The sequence below is a fragment of the Salvelinus fontinalis genome, unplaced genomic scaffold (assembly GCF_029448725.1).
Source record: "Salvelinus fontinalis isolate EN_2023a unplaced genomic scaffold, ASM2944872v1 scaffold_0832, whole genome shotgun sequence".
NCBI classification, from domain to species: Eukaryota; Metazoa; Chordata; class Actinopteri; order Salmoniformes; family Salmonidae; genus Salvelinus; species Salvelinus fontinalis.
In genome coordinates, this window is record NW_026601041.1 from 36,073 (window position 1) to 57,612 (window position 21,540).

A 21,540-nucleotide genomic window follows, 5' to 3' on the forward strand; every position below is an offset into this window, starting at 1 on the left:
CAATATTAAAACATTTCCACCTCTATTCTTCCATCTATTACTGTACTGTCATATTGTGATCAATATTAAAACATTTCCACCTCTCTTCTTCCATATATTACTGTACTGTCATATTGTGATCAATATTAAAACATTTCCACCTCTCTTCTTCCATCTATTACTGTACTGTCATATTGTGATCAATATTAAAACATTTCCACCTCTCTTCTTCCATTTATTACTGTACTGTCATATTGTGATCAATATTAAAACATTTCCACCTCTCTTCTCCCATCTATTACTGTACTGTCATATTGTGATCAATATTAAAACATTTCCACCTCTCTTCTTCCATCTGGTTGATGAACCTTTATTAGTCACATCTGTCACATCATTTCATTCAGTTGAATTGAGTTTATACATAAACAGGATTGTTGTCTCAAGAATTTGTACAATATTTACAAACACCAAGAAGCCCAAATACAACAAGAACAATGATTTCTAAATGAAACCAGTTTTTACAACACAGTGTGGTGATTCATTATATTAATGAAACCAGTTTTTACAACACAGTGTGGTGATTCATTATATTAATGAAACCAGTTTTAACAACACAGTGTGTTGATTCATTATATTAATGAAACCAGTTTTAACAACACAGTGTGGTGATTCATTATATTAATGAAACCAGTTTTAACAACACAGTGTGTTGATTCATTATATTAATGAAACCAGTTTCTACAACACAGTGAGGTGATTCATTATATTAATGAAACCAGTTTTAACAACAGTGAGGTGATTCATTATATTAATGAAACCAGTTTTAACAACACAGTGAGGTGATTCATTATATTAATGAAACCAGTTTCTACAACACAGTGAGGTGATTCATTATATTAATGAAACCAGTTTTAACAACACAGTGAGATGATTCATTATATTAATGAAACCAGTTTTAACAACACAGTGTGTTGATTCATTATATTAATGAAACCAGTTTCTACAACACAGTGAGGTGATTCATTATATTAATGAAACCAGTTTTAACAACAGTGAGGTGATTCATTATATTAATGAAACCAGTTTTAACAACACAGTGAGGTGATTCATTATATTAATGAAACCAGTTTCTACAACACAGTGAGGTGATTCATTATATTAATGAAACCAGTTTTAACAACAGTGAGGTGATTCATTATATTAATGAAACCAGTTTCTACAACACAGTGAGGTGATTCATTATATTAATGAAACCAGTTTTAACAACACAGTGAGGTGATTCATTATATTAATGAAACCAGTTTTAACAACAGTGAGGTGATTCATTATATTAATGAAACCAGTTTTAACAACACAGTGAGGTGATTCATTATATTAATGAAACCAGTTTCTACAACACAGTGTGGTGATTCATTATATTAATGAAACCAGTTTCTACAACACAGTGAGATGATTCATTATATTAATGAAACCAGTTTTAACAACACAGTGAGGTGATTCATTATATTAATGAAACCAGTTTTAACAACACAGTGAGGTGATTCATTATATTAATGAAACCAGTTTTAACAACACAGTGAGGTGATTCATTATATTAATGAAACCAGTTTTAACAACACAGTGAGGTGATTCATTATATTAATGAAACCAGTTTTAACAACACAGTGAGGTGATTCATTATATTAATGAAACCAGTTTTTACAACACAGTGTGGTGATTCATTATATTAATGAAACCAGTTTCTACAACACAGTGAGGTGATTCATTCTATTAATGACTATTAACTTAGGTGGTGTAAAATCATGAATATTTAGATATATTAACATTTTAACTCATGACTAGAGAGATATTCTACATTGTTGCTCCAGTGTGTCTTACTGAACATGACCAGGATTAGAGTGAAACATCATGTAGTGTTTGACACAGGAACCACCTGACACAGGAATGCTGAGGCGCCATAACCCCAAAGATGAAACCCTGGATAGAGGGGCTCAGTGAAGGAGGAGGTGAATGTGTACAGGTGGGTCAGTGTGTCAGAGGAGGCTCTATAGAAGGACAGAGTGCCGGCTGGCCAGTCCAGATACACTCCTACTCTGTGGGAGCTGGAGGAGGGGACGTCTATGGTAGTGGATTTCTTATTGTGCCTGGCTCTGCAACTGTTTTCAGAGCAGACCACACTCCAGGACTTGTCATTGAATCCAAGCCAACAGTCCTCACCTCCTCTCCTGCTTATTCCTTTATATGCCACTCCTATATCAACCTCTCCCCCACTCCACTCTGCCTCCCAGTAACAGCGCCCAGTCAGACCCTCTCTACACAGCACCTCTCCACAGCGCTCAAATCTCTCTGGGTGATAAGGATAAGGATGGTACTCTCTCATCCCTGTCGCCTTTCTGTTCTCCTCAGACAGAGAGATGGTGCAAAATACTGTGTTTGGGTCCAGTGTGAGATCACAGACATCTGATGGATGAAACCAGACACAATATTAGAAATCATCATCATTCACATTAGAATGTTAACTCTCTTTTCACTAATTCATTTAATGTAGATGTTTCTAGGTATCAAAAGGAGAAGTTAAGGTAACTTGAGACTTGTAGAATGATCATATGTTATACTGTATGGTAATATAAAACACACTTATTCACAATAGTTACACACACACACACACACACACACACACACACACACACACACACACACACACACACACACACACACACACAGACACACACATTGTCAAAGCAACTCTTTGTAAACGTTGGTGTCCCTGATTTCTGCTTCTGTAGAACTACAGCTGATATTTAATATGACCAAGTCAGTAATGATGGTGGTCTTTGACTTTGACTTAACTTGAATTAAGACTTATTCTTAGTCATATTCTTCACAGCAGTCAACACTCACATTTTCTAAGCCCAGGTTTCATTGTGTACTCTCCACCATGTCCCACACTGTAGCGGTAAGCAGAAGAACAGACAGTCATTGAGGGATACACCTGAACACACACACACACACACACACACACACACACACACACACACACACACACACGGTCAGCAAATAACTTCATGGTAAGACATGAATGTGTGTGTGTGTGTCCACTGTGTGTGTGTGTGTCCAGTGTGAGTGTGTTTGTGTGTGTCCAGTGTGTTTGTTTGTGTGTGTCCAGTGTGTTTGTGTGTTTGTCCAGTGTGTGTGTGTGTGTGTGTGTGTGTGTGTGTGTGTGTCCACTGTGTGTGTGTTTCCAGTGTGAGTGTGTTTGTGTGTGTGTCCAGTGTGTGTTTGTGTCTTTGTCCAGTGTGTGTGTGTGTGTGTGTGTGTGTGTGTGTGTGTGTGTGTGTCTATGACACACTGGACACACACTGGAAACATACACACAGGACACACACACACACACACACACACACACTGGACACACACACACACAAACACACACTGGACACACACACACACAAACACACACTGGACATACACACTGGACACACACACACACAAACACACACTGGACATACACACTGGACACACACACACACAAACACACACTGGACACACACACACACACACAGTCAGCATATAACTTTGTCCAAGTGGTGGTCAGAATGTTTGTCTTAACTAGTCTGATAAGTCAAACATGTCTGATATGAACATTGACATAAACCCTCTACATACTTGAGTTTCTCCAGTCTGCAGTGTGGATCCTCCAGTCCAGCAGAGAGCAGTCTGACTCCTGAGTCTCCTGGGTGATTGTAGCTCAGATCCAGCTCTCTCAGGTGTGAGGTGTTTGACCTCAGAGCTGAGACCAGAGAAGCACAGCCTTCCTCTGTGACTAGACAGCCTGACAGCCTGCAAAGAGTCAAATCATATTAAAATCACACTGCTATTCTTTGGTGGTGAAAATAGTGGCAGTATATTTTTTCTAAATGTCCAGATATGTCAGTGTCCTGAAACCTGCCATATCTATTCATACATTAATGTATCATTATTATAAATTACAAATTATCAAAATATTACCTGTAGAGAGCAATGTATACTACGAATATTTGAGTAGACTGACCAGGCCAGTTTTAAAAGCAGTATCAGTCAAAAGACAGACAGTGAGGTATCAGATTTAGATTGTATTGAGTATACACAGTCCACACCATATCTATTTTGACAGTGAAGCTAACATTTTAAATGTAGCTCTATACTCCAACATTTTGGATTTGAGATCAAATGTTTCATTTGAGGTGACAGTATATAATGTCACCTTTTATTTAAGGGTATTTTAATACATATCTGTTTCATGTTTAGAAATTAAAGCACTTTATGTATCTAGTCCCCCCATTTGAAGAAGTCATAAGTATTCTGACAAATTTTTAAGTAGTCAAAAGTTTAGTATTTGGTCCCATATTCTTTGAAAACAATTTCTAAATCAAGCCTGTGACTGCCATGATCGAGAAAGATCATGAATGAATCATGACTAGTAATGAGTGAGAGCGTTACAGAGGCTACAACAAAACATGCTAACCTCTCACCATTACCAATAACAGAGGCTACAACAAAACATGCTAACCTCTCACCATTACCAATAACAGAGGCTACAACAAAACATGCTAACCTCTCACCATTACCAATAACAGAGGCTACAACAAAACATACTAACCTCTCACCATTACCAATAACAGAGGCTACAACAAAACATGCTAATCTCTCACCATTACCAATAACAGAGACTACAACAAAACATGCTAACCTCTCACCATTACCAATAACAGAGGCTACAACAAAACATGCTAACCTCTCACCATTACCAATAACAGAGGCTACAACAAAACATGCTAATCTCTCAACATTACCAATAACAGAGGCTACAACAAAACATGCTAACCTCTCACCATTACCAATAGCAGAGGCTACAACAAAACATGCTAATCTCTCAACATTACCAATAACAGAGGCTACAACAAAACATGCTAACCTCTCACCATTACCAATAACAGAGGCTACAACAAAACATGCTAACCTCTCACCATTACCAATAGCAGAGGCTTCAACAAAACATGCTAACCTCTCACCATTACCAATAGCAGAGGCTACAACAAAACATGCTAACCTCTCAACATTACCAATAACAGAGGCTACAACAAAACATGCTAACCTCTCACCATTACCAATAACAGAGGCTACAACAAAACATGCTAACCTCTCACCATTACCAATAGCAGAGGCTACAACAAAACATGCTACCCTCTCACCATTACCAATAACAGAGGCTACAACAAAACATGCTAACCTCTCACCATTACCAATAACAGAGGCTACAACAAAACATGCTAACCTCTCACCATTACCAATAACAGAGACTACAACAAAACATGCTAACCTCTCACCATTACCAATAACAGAGGCTACAACAAAACATGCTAACCTCTCACCATGACCAATAACAGAGGCTACAACAAAACATACTAACCTCTTACCATTAACAGAGGCTACAACGAAACATGCTAACCTCTCACCATTACCAATAACAGAGGCTACAACAAAATATGCTAACCTCTCACCATAACCAATATCAAAGGCTACAAAAAAACATGCTAACCTCTCACCATTACCAATAACAGAGACTACAACAAAACATACTAACCTCTCACCATTACCAATAACAGAGGCTACAACAAAACATACTAACCTCTCACTATTACCAATAACAGAGGCTACAACAAAACATACTAACCTCTCACCATTACCAATAACAGAGGCTACATCAAAACATGCTAACCTCTCACCATTAACAGAGACTACAACAAAACATGCTAACCTCTCACCATTACCAATAACAGAGGCTACAACAAAACATGCTAACATCTCACCATTACCAATAACAGAGGCTACAACAAAACATGCTAACCTCTCACCATAACCAATAACAGAGGCTACAACAAAACATGCTAACCTCTCACCATGACCAATAACAGAGGCTACAACAAAACATGCTAACCTCTCACCATGACCAATAACAGAGGCTACAACAAAACATGCTAACCTCTCAACATTACCAATAACAGAGGCTACAACAAAACATGCTAACCTCTCCCCATTACGAATGACAGAGGCTACAACAAAACATGCTAACCTCTCACCATTACCAATAACAGAGGCTACAACGAAACATGCTACCCTCTCACCATTACCAATAACAGAGGGTACAACAAAACATGCTAACCTCTCACCATTACCAATAACAGAGGCTACAACAAAACACGCTATCCTCTCACCATTACCAATAACAGAGGCTACAACAAAATATGCTAACCTCTCACCATAACCAATATCAAAGGCTACAAAAAAACACGCTAACCTCTCACCATTACCAATAACAGAGACTACAACTAAACATACTAACCTCTCACTATTACCAATAACAGAGGCTACAACAAAACATACTAACCTCTCACCATTACCAATAACAAAGACTACAACAAAACATACTAACCTTTCACCATTACCAATAACAGAGGCTAAAACAAAAAATGCTAACCTCTCACCATTACCAATAACAGAGGAAACAACAAAACATGCTAACCTCTCACCATAAACAATAACAGAGGCTACAACAAAACACGCTAACCTCTCACCATTACCAATAACAGAGGCTACAACAAAACATGCTAACCTCTCACCATTACCAATAACAAAGGCTACAACAAAACATACTAACCTCTCACCATTACCAATAACAGAGGCTACATCAAAACATGCTAACCTCTCAACATTAACAGAGACTACAACAAAACATGCTAACCTCTCACCATTACCAATAACAGAGGCTACAACAAAACATGCTAACCTCTCACCATTACCAATAACAGAGGCTACAACAAAACATGCTAACCTCTCACCATTAACAGAGACTACAACAAAACATGCTAACCTCTCACCATTACCAATAACAGAGGCTACAACAAAACATGCTAACCTCTCACCATAACCAAAACAGAGGCTACAACAAAACATGCTAACCTCTCACCATTACCAATAACAGAGGCTACATCAAAACATGCTAACCTCTCACCATTAACAGAGGCTACAACAAAACATGCTAACATCTCACCATTACCAATAACAGAGGCTACAACAAAACATGCTAACCTCTCACCATAACCAATAACAGAGGCTACAACAAAACATGCTAACCTCTCACCATGACCAATAACAGAGGCTACAACAAAACATGCTAACCTCTCACCATGACCAATAACAGAGGCTACAACAAAACATGCTAACCTCTCAACATTACCAATAACAGAGGCTACAACAAAACATGCTAACCTCTCCCCATTACGAATGACAGAGGCTACAACAAAACATGCTAACCTCTCACCATTACCAATAACAGAGGCTACAACGAAACATGCTACCCTCTCACCATTACCAATAACAGAGGGTACAACAAAACATGCTAACCTCTCACCATTACCAATAACAGAGGCTACAACAAAACACGCTATCCTCTCACCATTACCAATAACAGAGGCTACAACAAAATATGCTAACCTCTCACCATAACCAATATCAAAGGCTACAAAAAAACACGCTAACCTCTCACCATTACCAATAACAGAGACTACAACTAAACATACTAACCTCTCACCATTACCAATAACAGAGGCTACAACAAAACATACTAACCTCTCACCATTACCAATAACAAAGACTACAACAAAACATACTAACCTTTCACCATTACCAATAACAGAGGCTAAAACAAAAAATGCTAACCTCTCACCATTACCAATAACAGAGGAAAAAACAAAACATGCTAACCTCTCACCATAAACAATAACAGAGGCTACAACAAAACACGCTAACCTCTCACCATTACCAATAACAGAGGCTACAACAAAACATGCTAACCTCTCACCATTACCAATAACAAAGGCTACAACAAAACATACTAACCTCTCACCATTACCAATAACAGAGGCTACATCAAAACATGCTAACCTCTCAACATTAACAGAGACTACAACAAAACATGCTAACCTCTCACCATTACCAATAACAGAGGCTACAACAAAACATGCTAACCTCTCACCATTACCAATAACAGAGGCTACAACAAAACATGCTAACCTCTCACCAATAACAGAGACTACAACAAAACATGCTAACATCTCACCATTACCAATAACAGAGGCTACAACAAAACATGCTAACCTCTCACCATAACAGAGGCTACAACAAAACATGCTAACCTCTCACCATGACCAATAACAGAGGCTACAACAAAACATGCTAACCTCTCACCATGACCAATAACAGAGGCTACAACAAAACATGCTAACCTCTCAACATTACCAATAACAGAGGCTACAACAAAACATGCTAACCTCTCACCATTACCAATAACAGAGGCTACAACAAAACATGCTAACCTCTCACCATTAACAGAGACTACAACAAAACATGCTAACCTCTCACCATTACCAATAACAGAGGCTACAACAAAACATGCTAACCTCTCACCATAACCAAAACAGAGGCTACAACAAAACATGCTAACCTCTCACCATTACCAATAACAGAGGCTACATCAAAACATGCTAACCTCTCACCATTAACAGAGGCTACAACAAAACATGCTAACATCTCACCATTACCAATAACAGAGGCTACAACAAAACATGCTAACCTCTCACCATAACCAATAACAGAGGCTACAACAAAACATGCTAACCTCTCACCATGACCAATAACAGAGGCTACAACAAAACATGCTAACCTCTCACCATGACCAATAACAGAGGCTACAACAAAACATGCTAACCTCTCAACATTACCAATAACAGAGGCTACAACAAAACATGCTAACCTCTCCCCATTACGAATGACAGAGGCTACAACAAAACATGCTAACCTCTCACCATTACCAATAACAGAGGCTACAACGAAACATGCTACCCTCTCACCATTACCAATTACAGAGGGTACAACAAAACATGCTAACCTCTCACCATTACCAATAACAGAGGCTACAACAAAACACGCTATCCTCTCACCATTACCAATAACAGAGGCTACAACAAAATATGCTAACCTCTCACCATAACCAATATCAAAGGCTACAAAAAAACACGCTAACCTCTCACCATTACCAATAACAGAGACTACAACTAAACATACTAACCTCTCACCATTACCAATAACAGAGGCTACAACAAAACATACTAACCTCTCACCATTACCAATAACAAAGACTACAACAAAACATACTAACCTTTCACCATTACCAATAACAGAGGCTAAAACAAAAAATGCTAACCTCTCACCATTACCAATAACAGAGGAAACAACAAAACATGCTAACCTCTCACCATAAACAATAACAGAGGCTACAACAAAACACGCTAACCTCTCACCATTACCAATAACAGAGGCCACAACAAAACATGCTAACCTCTCACCATTACCAATAACAAAGGCTACAACAAAACATACTAACCTCTCACCATTACCAATAACAGAGGCTACATCAAAACATGCTAACCTCTCAACATTAACAGAGACTACAACAAAACATGCTAACCTCTCACCATTACCAATAACAGAGGCTACAACAAAACATGCTAACCTCTCACCATTACCAATAACAGAGGCTACAACAAAACATGCTAACCTCTCACCAATAACAGAGGCTACAACAAAACATGCTAACATCTCACCATTACCAATAACAGAGGCTACAACAAAACATGCTAACCTCTCACCATAACAGAGGCTACAACAAAACATGCTAACCTCTCACCATGACCAATAACAGAGGCTACAACAAAACATGCTAACCTCTCACCATGACCAATAACAGAGGCTACAACAAAACATGCTAACCTCTCAACATTACCAATAACAGAGGCTACAACAAAACATGCTAACCTCTCCCCATTACGAATGACAGAAGCTACAACAAAACATGCTAACCTCTCACCATTACCAATAACAGAGGCTACAACGAAACATGCTACCCTCTCACCATTACCAATAACAGAGGGTACAACAAAACATGCTAACCTCTCACCATTACCAATAACAGAGGCTACAACAAAACACGCTATCCTCTCACCATTACCAATAACAGAGGCTACAACAAAATATGCTAACCTCTCACCATTACCAATAACAAAGACTACAACAAAACATACTAACCTTTCACCATTACCAATAACAGAGGCTAAAACAAAAAATGCTAACCTCTCACCATTACCAATAACAGAGGAAACAACAAAACATGCTAACCTCTCACCATAAACAATAACAGAGGCTACAACAAAACACGCTAACCTCTCACCATTACCAATAACAGAGGCTACAACAAAACATGCTAACCTCTCACCATTACCAATAACAAAGGCTACAACAAAACATACTAACCTCTCACCATTACCAATAACAGAGGCTACATCAAAACATGCTAACCTCTCAACATTAACAGAGACTACAACAAAACATGCTAACCTCTCACCATTACCAATAACAGAGGCTACAACAAAACATGCTAACCTCTCACCATTACCAATAACAGAGGCTACAACAAAACATGCTAACCTCTCACCATTAACAGAGACTACAACAAAACATGCTAACCTCTCACCATAACCAATAACAGAGGCTACAACAAAACATGCCAACCTCTCACCATTACCAATAACAGAGGCTACAACAAAACATGCTAACCTCTCACCATGACCAATAACAGAGGCTACAACAAAACATACTAACCTCTTACCATTAACAGAGGCTACAACGAAACATGCTAACCTCTCACCATTACCAATAACAGAGGCTACGACAAAATATGCTAACCTCTCACCATAACCAATATCAAAGGCTACAAAAAAACATGCTAACCTCTCACCATTACCAATAACAGAGACTACAACAAAACATACTAACCTCTCACCATTACCAATAACAGAGGCTACAACAAAACATACTAACCTCTCACTATTACCAATAACAGAGGCTACAACAAAACATACTAACCTCTCACCATTACCAATAACAGAGGCTACATCAAAACATGCTAACCTCTCACCATTAACAGAGACTACAACAAAACATGCTAACCTCTCACCATTACCAATAACAGAGGCTACAACAAAACATGCTAACCTCTCACCATTACCAATAACAGAGGCTACAACAAAACATGCTAACCTCTCACCATGACCAATAACAGAGGCTACAACAAAACATGCTAACCTCTCACCATGACCAATAACAGAGGCTACAACAAAACATGCTAACCTCTCAACATTACCAATAACAGAGGCTACAACAAAACATACTAACCTCTCCCCATTACGAATGACAGAGGCTACAACAAAACATGCTAACCTCTCACCATTACCAATAACAGAGGCTACAACGAAACATGCTACCCTCTCACCATTACCAATAACAGAGGGTACAACAAAACATGCTAACCTCTCACCATTACCAATAACAGAGGCTACAACAAAACACGCTATCCTCTCACCATTACCAATAACAGAGGCTACAACAAAATATGCTAACCTCTCACCATAACCAATATCAAAGGCTACAAAAAAACACGCTAACCTCTCACCATTACCAATAACAGAGACTACAACTAAACATACTAACCTCTCACCATTACCAATAACAGAGGCTACAACAAAACATACTAACCTCTCACCATTACCAATAACAAAGACTACAACAAAACATACTAATCTTTCACCATTACCAATAACAGAGGCTAAAACAAAAAATGCTAACCTCTCACCATTACCAATAACAGAGGAAACAACAAAACATGCTAACCTCTCACCATAAACAATAACAGAGGCTACAACAAAACACGCTAACCTCTCACCATTACCAATAACAGAGGCTACAACAAAACATGCTAACCTCTCACCATTACCAATAACAAAGGCTACAACAAAACATACTAACCTCTCACCATTACCAATAACAGAGGCTACATCAAAACATGCTAACCTCTCAACATTAACAGAGACTACAACAAAACATGCTAACCTCTCACCATTACCAATAACAGAGGCTACAACAAAACATGCTAACCTCTCACCATTACCAATAACAGAGGCTACAACAAAACACGCTATCCTCTCACCATTACCAATAACAGAGGCTACAACAAAATATGCTAACCTCTCACCATAACCAATATCAAAGGCTACAAAAAAACACGCTAACCTCTCACCATTACCAATAACAGAGACTACAACTAAACATACTAACCTCTCACCATTACCAATAACAGAGGCTACAACAAAACATACTAACCTCTCACCATTACCAATAACAAAGACTACAACAAAACATACTAATCTTTCACCATTACCAATAACAGAGGCTAAAACAAAAAATGCTAACCTCTCACCATTACCAATAACAGAGGAAACAACAAAACATGCTAACCTCTCACCATAAACAATAACAGAGGCTACAACAAAACACGCTAACCTCTCACCATTACCAATAACAGAGGCTACAACAAAACATGCTAACCTCTCACCATTACCAATAACAAAGGCTACAACAAAACATACTAACCTCTCACCATTACCAATAACAGAGGCTACATCAAAACATGCTAACCTCTCAACATTAACAGAGACTACAACAAAACATGCTAACCTCTCACCATTACCAATAACAGAGGCTACAACAAAACATGCTAACCTCTCACCATTACCAATAACAGAGGCTACAACAAAACATGCTAACCTCTCACCATTAACAGAGACTACAACAAAACATGCTAACCTCTCACCATTACCAATAACAGAGGCTACAACAAAACATGCTAACCTCTCACCATTAACAGAGACTACAACAAAACATGCTAACCTCTCACCATTACCAATAACAGAGGCTACAACAAAACATGCTAACATCTCACCATTACCAATAACAGAGGCTACAACAAAACATGCTAACCTCTCACCATGACTAATAACAGAGGCTACAACAAAACATGCTAACCTCTCAACATTACCAATAACAGAGGCTACAACAAAACATGCTAACCTCTCCCCATTACGAATGACAGAGGCTACAACAAAACATGCTAACCTCTCACCATTACCAATAACAGAGGCTACAACGAAACATGCTACCCTCTCACCATTACCAATAACAGAGGGTACAACAAAACATGCTAACCTCTCACCATTACCAATAACAGAGGCTACAACAAAACACGCTATCCTCTCACCATTACCAATAACAGAGGCTACAACAAAATATGCTAACCTCTCACCATAACCAATATCAAAGGCTACAAAAAAACACGCTAACCTCTCACCATTACCAATAACAGAGACTACAACTAAACATACTAACCTCTCACCATTACCAATAACAGAGGCTACAACAAAACATACTAACCTCTCACCATTACCAATAACAAAGACTACAACAAAACATACTAACCTTTCACCATTACCAATAACAGAGGCTAAAACAAAAAATGCTAACCTCTCACCATTACCAATAACAGAGGAAACAACAAAACATGCTAACCTCTCACCATAAACAATAACAGAGGCTACAACAAAACACGCTAACCTCTCACCATTACCAATAACAGAGGCTACAACAAAACATGCTAACCTCTCACCATTACCAATAACAAAGGCTACAACAAAACATACTAACCTCTCACCATTACCAATAACAGAGGCTACATCAAAACATGCTAACCTCTCAACATTAACAGAGACTACAACAAAACATGCTAACCTCTCACCATTACCAATAACAGAGGCTACAACAAAACATGCTAACCTCTCACCATTACCAATAACAGAGGCTACAACAAAACATGCTAACCTCTCACCATTAACAGAGACTACAACAAAACATGCTAACCTCTCACCATTACCAATAACAGAGGCTACAACAAAACATGCTAACCTCTCACCATAACCAATAACAGAGGCTACAACAAAACATGCTAACCTCTCACCATTACCAATAACAGAGGCTACAACAAAACATGCTAACCTCTCACCATGACCAATAACAGAGGCTACAACAAAACATACTAACCTCTTACCATTAACAGAGGCTACAACGAAACATGCTAACCTCTCACCATTACCAATAACAGAGGCTACAACAAAATATGCTAACCTCTCACCATAACCAATATCAAAGGCTACAAAAAAACATGCTAACCTCTCACCATTACCAATAACAGAGACTACAACAAAACATACTAACCTCTCACCATTACCAATAACAGAGGCTACAACAAAACATACTAACCTCTCACTATTACCAATAACAGAGGCTACAACAAAACATACTAACCTCTCACCATTACCAATAACAGAGGCTACATCAAAACATGCTAACCTCTCACCATTAACAGAGACTACAACAAAACATGCTAACCTCTCACCATTACCAATAACAGAGGCTACAACAAAACATGCTAACCTCTCACCATTACCAATAACAGAGGCTACAACAAAACATGCTAACCTCTCACCATAACCAATAACAGAGGCTCCAACAAAACATGCTAACCTCTCACCATGACCAATAACAGAGGCTACAACAAAACATGCTAACCTCTCACCATGACCAATAACAGAGGCTACAACAAAACATGCTAACCTCTCAACATTACCAATAACAGAGGCTACAACAAAACATGCTAACCTCTCCCCATTACGAATGACAGAGGCTACAACAAAACATGCTAACCTCTCACCATTACCAATAACAGAGGCTACAACGAAACATGCTAACCTCTCACCATAACCAATATCAAAGGCTACAAAAAAACACGCTAACCTCTCACCATTACCAATAACAGAGACTACAACTAAACATACTAACCTCTCACTATTACCAATAACAGAGGCTACAACAAAACATGCTAACCTCTCACCATTACCAATAACAGAGGATACAACAAAACATGCTAACCTCTCACCATTACCAATAACAGAGGCTACAACAAAACATACTAACCTCTCACCATTACCAATAACAAAGACTACAACAAAACATACTAACCTTTCACCATTACCAATAACAGAGGCTAAAACAAAAAATGCTAACCTCTCACCATTACCAATAACAGAGGCTACAACAAAACATACTAACCTCTCACCATTACCAATAACAGAGGCTACAACAAAACATGCTAACCTCTCACCATTACGAATGACAGAGGCTACAACAAAACATGCTAACCTCTCACCATTACCAATAACAGAGGCTACAACGAAACATGCTAACCTCTCACCATAACCAATATCAAAGGCTACAAAAAAACACGCTAACCTCTCACCATTACCAATAACAGAGACTACAACTAAACATACTAACCTCTCACTATTACCAATAACAGAGGCTACAACAAAACATACTAACCTCTCACCATTACCAATAACAAAGACTACAACAAAACATACTAACCTTTCACCATTACCAATAACAGAGGCTAAAACAAAAAATGCTAACCTCTCACCATTACCAATAACAGAGGCTACAACAAAACATACTAACCTCTCACCATTACCAACATACTAACCTCTCACCATTACCAATAACAGAGGCTACAACAAAACATGCTAACCTCTCACCATTACCAATAAAAGAGGCTACAACAAAACATGCTAACCTCTCACCATTACCGATAACAGAGGCTACAACAAAACATGCCAACCTCTCACCATTAACAGAGGCTAAAACAAAACATGCTTACCTCTCACCATTACCAATAACAGAGGCTACAACAAAACATACTAACCTCTCACCATTAACAAAGAATACAACAAAACACGCTAACCTCTCACCATTACCAATAACAGATGCTACAACAAAACATACTAACCTCTCACCATTACCAATAACAGAGGATACAACAAAATATGCTAACCTCTCACCATAACCAATATCAAAGGCTACAAGAAAACACGCTAACCTCTCACCATTACCAATAACAGAGGCTACAACAAAACACGCTATCCTCTCACCATTACCAATAACAGAGGCTACAACAAAATATGCTAACCTCTCACCATAACCAATATCAAAGGCTACAAAAAAACACGCTAACCTCTCACCATTACCAATAACAGAGACTACAACTAAACATACTAACCTCTCACTATTACCAATAACAGAGGCTACAACAAAACATACTAACCTCTCACCATTACCAATAACAAAGACTACAACAAAACATGCTAACCTCTCACCATTACCAATAACAAAGACTACAACAAAACATACTAACCTTTCACCATTACCAATAACAGAGGCTAAAACAAAAAATGCTAACCTCACACCATTACCAATAACAGAGGAAACAACAAAACATGCTAACCTCTCACCATTACCAATAACAGAGGCTACAACAAAACATACTAACCTCTCACCATTACCAATAACAGAGGCTACAACAAAACATGCTAACCTCTCACCATTACCAATAAAAGAGGCTACAACAAAACATGCTAACCTCTCACCATTACCGATAACAGAGGCTACAACAAAACATGCCAACCTCTCACCATTAACAGAGGCTAAAACAAAACATGCTTACCTCTCACCATTACCAATAACAGAGGCTACAACAAAACATACTAACCTCTCACCATTAACAAAGAATACAACAAAACACGCTAACCTCTCACCATTACCAATAACAGAGGCTACAACAAAACATGCTAACCTCTCACCATGACCAATAACAGAGGCTACAACAAAACATGCTAACCTCTCATCATTACCAATAACAGAGGCTACAACAAAACATGCTAACCTCTCACCATTACCAATAACAGAGACTACAACAAAACATGCTAACCTCTCACCATTACCAATAACAGAGTCTACAACAAAACATGCTAACCTCTCACCATTACCAATAACAGAGGCTACAACAAAACATGCTAACCTCTCACCATAACCAATAACAGAGGCTACAACAAAACATGCTAACCTCTCACCATTACCAATAACAGAGGCTACAACAAAACATGCTAACCTCTCACCATGACCAATAACAGAGGCTACAACAAAACATACTAACCTCTTACCATTAACAGAGGCTACAACGAAACATGCTAACCTCTCACCATTACCAATAACAGAGGCTACAACAAAATATGCTAACCTCTCACCATAACCAATATCAAAGGCTACAAAAAAACATGCTAACCTCTCACCATTACCAATAACAGAGACTACAACAAAACATACTAACCTCTCACCATTACCAATAACAGAGGCTACAACAAAACATACTAACCTCTCACTATTACCAATAACAGAGGCTACAACAAAACATACTAACCTCTCACCATTACCAATAACAGAGGCTACATCAAAACATGCTAACCTCTCACCATTAACAGAGACTACAACAAAACATGCTAACCTCTCACCATTACCAATAACAGAGGCTACAACAAAACATGCTAACCTCTCACCATTACCAATAACAGAGGCTACAACAAAACATGCTAACCTCTCACCATAACCAATAACAGAGGCTCCAACAAAACATGCTAACCTCTCACCATGACCAATAACAGAGGCTACAACAAAACATGCTAACCTCTCACCATGACCAATAACAGAGGCTACAACAAAACATGCTAACCTCTCAACATTACCAATAACAGAGGCTACAACAAAACATGCTAACCTCTCCCCATTACGAATGACAGAGGCTACAACAAAACATGCTAACCTCTCACCATTACCAATAACAGAGGCTACAACGAAACATGCTAACCTCTCACCATAACCAATATCAAAGGCTACAAAAAAACACGCTAACCTCTCACCATTACCAATAACAGAGACTACAACTAAACATACTAACCTCTCACTATTACCAATAACAGAGGCTACAACAAAACATGCTAACCTCTCACCATTACCAATAACAGAGGATACAACAAAACATGCTAACCTCTCACCATTACCAATAACAGAGGCTACAACAAAACATACTAACCTCTCACCATTACCAATAACAAAGACTACAACAAAACATACTAACCTTTCACCATTACCAATAACAGAGGCTAAAACAAAAAATGCTAACCTCTCACCATTACCAATAACAGAGGCTACAACAAAACATACTAACCTCTCACCATTACCAATAACAGAGGCTACAACAAAACATGCTAACCTCTCACCATTACGAATGACAGAGGCTACAACAAAACATGCTAACCTCTCACCATTACCAATAACAGAGGCTACAACGAAACATGCTAACCTCTCACCATAACCAATATCAAAGGCTACAAAAAAACACGCTAACCTCTCACCATTACCAATAACAGAGACTACAACTAAACATACTAACCTCTCACTATTACCAATAACAGAGGCTACAACAAAACATACTAACCTCTCACCATTACCAATAACAAAGACTACAACAAAACATACTAACCTTTCACCATTACCAATAACAGAGGCTAAAACAAAAAATGCTAACCTCTCACCATTACCAATAACAGAGGCTACAACAAAACATACTAACCTCTCACCATTACCAACATACTAACCTCTCACCATTACCAATAACAGAGGCTACAACAAAACATGCTAACCTCTCACCATTACCAATAAAAGAGGCTACAACAAAACATGCTAACCTCTCACCATTACCGATAACAGAGGCTACAACAAAACATGCCAACCTCTCACCATTAACAGAGGCTAAAACAAAACATGCTTACCTCTCACCATTACCAATAACAGAGGCTACAACAAAACATACTAACCTCTCACCATTAACAAAGAATACAACAAAACACGCTAACCTCTCACCATTACCAATAACAGATGCTACAACAAAACATACTAACCTCTCACCATTACCAATAACAGAGGATACAACAAAATATGCTAACCTCTCACCATAACCAATATCAAAGGCTACAAGAAAACACGCTAACCTCTCACCATTACCAATAACAGAGGCTACAACAAAACACGCTATCCTCTCACCATTACCAATAACAGAGGCTACAACAAAATATGCTAACCTCTCACCATAACCAATATCAAAGGCTACAAAAAAACACGCTAACCTCTCACCATTACCAATAACAGAGACTACAACTAAACATACTAACCTCTCACTATTACCAATAACAGAGGCTACAACAAAACATACTAACCTCTCACCATTACCAATAACAAAGACTACAACAAAACATGCTAACCTCTCACCATTACCAATAACAAAGACTACAACAAAACATACTAACCTTTCACCATTACCAATAACAGAGGCTAAAACAAAAAATGCTAACCTCACACCATTACCAATAACAGAGGAAACAACAAAACATGCTAACCTCTCACCATTACCAATAACAGAGGCTACAACAAAACATACTAACCTCTCACCATTACCAATAACAGAGGCTACAACAAAACATGCTAACCTCTCACCATTACCAATAAAAGAGGCTACAACAAAACATGCTAACCTCTCACCATTACCGATAACAGAGGCTACAACAAAACATGCCAACCTCTCACCATTAACAGAGGCTAAAACAAAACATGCTTACCTCTCACCATTACCAATAACAGAGGCTACAACAAAACATACTAACCTCTCACCATTAACAAAGAATACAACAAAACACGCTAACCTCTCACCATTACCAATAACAGAGGCTACAACAAAACATGCTAACCTCTCACCATGACCAATAACAGAGGCTACAACAAAACATGCTAACCTCTCATCATTACCAATAACAGAGGCTACAACAAAACATGCTAACCTCTCACCATTACCAATAACAGAGACTACAACAAAACATGCTAACCTCTCACCATTACCAATAACAGAGTCTACAACAAAACATGCTAACCTCTCACCATTACCAATAACAGAGGCTACAACAAAACATGCTAACCTCTCACCATTACCAATAACAGAGGCAACAACAAAACATGCTAACCTCTCACCATTACCAATAACAGAGGCTACAACAAAACATGCTAACCTCTCACCATGACCAATAACAGAGGCTACAACAAAACATACTTACCTCTTACCATTAACAGAGGCTACAACGAAACATGCTAACCTCTCACCATTACCAATAACAGAGGCTACAACAAAATATGCTAACCTCTCACCATAACCAATATCAAAGGCTACAAAAAAACATGCTAACCTCTCACCATTACCAATAACAGAGACTACAACAAAACATACTAACCTCTCACCATTACCAATAACAGAGGCTACAACAAAACATACTAACCTCTCACTATTACCAATAACAGAGGCTACAACAAAACATACTAACCTCTCACCATTACCAATAACAGAGGCTACATCAAAACATGCTAACCTCTCACCATTAACAGAGACTACAACAAAACATGCTAACCTCTCACCATTACCAATAACAGAGGCTACAACAAAACATGCTAACCTCTCACCATTACCAATAACAGAGGCTACAACAAAACATGCTAACCTCTCACCATAACCAATAACAGAGGCTCCAACAAAACATGCTAACCTCTCACCATGACCAATAACAGAGGCTACAACAAAACATGCTAACCTCTCACCATGACCAATAACAGAGGCTACAACAAAACATGCTAACCTCTCAACATTACCAATAACAGAGGCTACAACAAAACATGCTAACCTCTCCCCATTACGAATGACAGAGGCTACAACAAAACATGCTAACCTCTCACCATTACCAATAACAGAGGCTACAACGAAACATGCTAACCTCTCACCATAACCAATATCAAAGGCTACAAAAAAACACGCTAACCTCTCACCATTACCAATAACAGAGACTACAACTAAACATACTAACCTCTCACTATTACCAATAACAGAGGCTACAACAAAACATACTAACCTCTCACCATTACCAATAACAAAGACTACAACAAAACATACTAACCTTTCACCATTACCAATAACAGAGGCTAAAACAAAAAATGCTAACCTCTCACCATTACCAATAACAGAGGAAACAACAAAACATGCTAACCTCTCACCATTACCAATAACAGAGGCTACAACAAAACATACTAACCTCTCACCATTACCAATAACAGAGGCTACAACAAAACATGCTAACCTCTCACCATTACCAATAAAAGAGGCTACAACAAAACATGCTAACCTATCACCATAACCAATATCAAAGGCTACAAAAAAACATGCTAACCTCTCACCATTACCAATAACAGAGACTACAACAAAACATACTAACCTCTCACCATTACCAATAACAGAGGCTACAACAAAACATACTAACCTCTCACTATTACCAATAACAGAGGCTACAACAAAACATACTAACCTCTCACCATTACCAATAACAGAGGCTACATCAAAACATGCTAACCTCTCACCATTAACAGAGACTACAACAAAACATGCTAACCTCTCACCATTACCAATAACAGAGGCTACAACAAAACATGCTAACCTCTCACCATTACCAATAACAGAGGCTACAACAAAACATGCTAACCTCT

At 38.4% G+C, this 21,540-nt stretch overlaps 1 protein-coding gene across 1 annotated transcript in view; it reads right to left on the reverse strand.

The window, feature by feature from the left end:
- Window positions 1–1,281: 1,281 nt before the first annotated feature.
- Window positions 1,282–21,540, reverse strand: part of LOC129847422 (NACHT, LRR and PYD domains-containing protein 12-like) — a 45,061-nt gene continuing 24,802 nt past the window's right edge. Inside the window, exons 11-13 of the mRNA XM_055915213.1 lie at window positions 3,646–3,819; window positions 2,881–2,927; window positions 1,282–2,439 (exon numbers count right to left, since the gene is read on the reverse strand). Coding sequence (XP_055771188.1) covers window positions 1,886–2,439; window positions 2,881–2,927; window positions 3,646–3,819 — 775 coding nt within the window. The 3' untranslated portion in view covers window positions 1,282–1,885. The remainder of the gene's footprint in view (window positions 2,440–2,880; window positions 2,928–3,645; window positions 3,820–21,540) is intronic.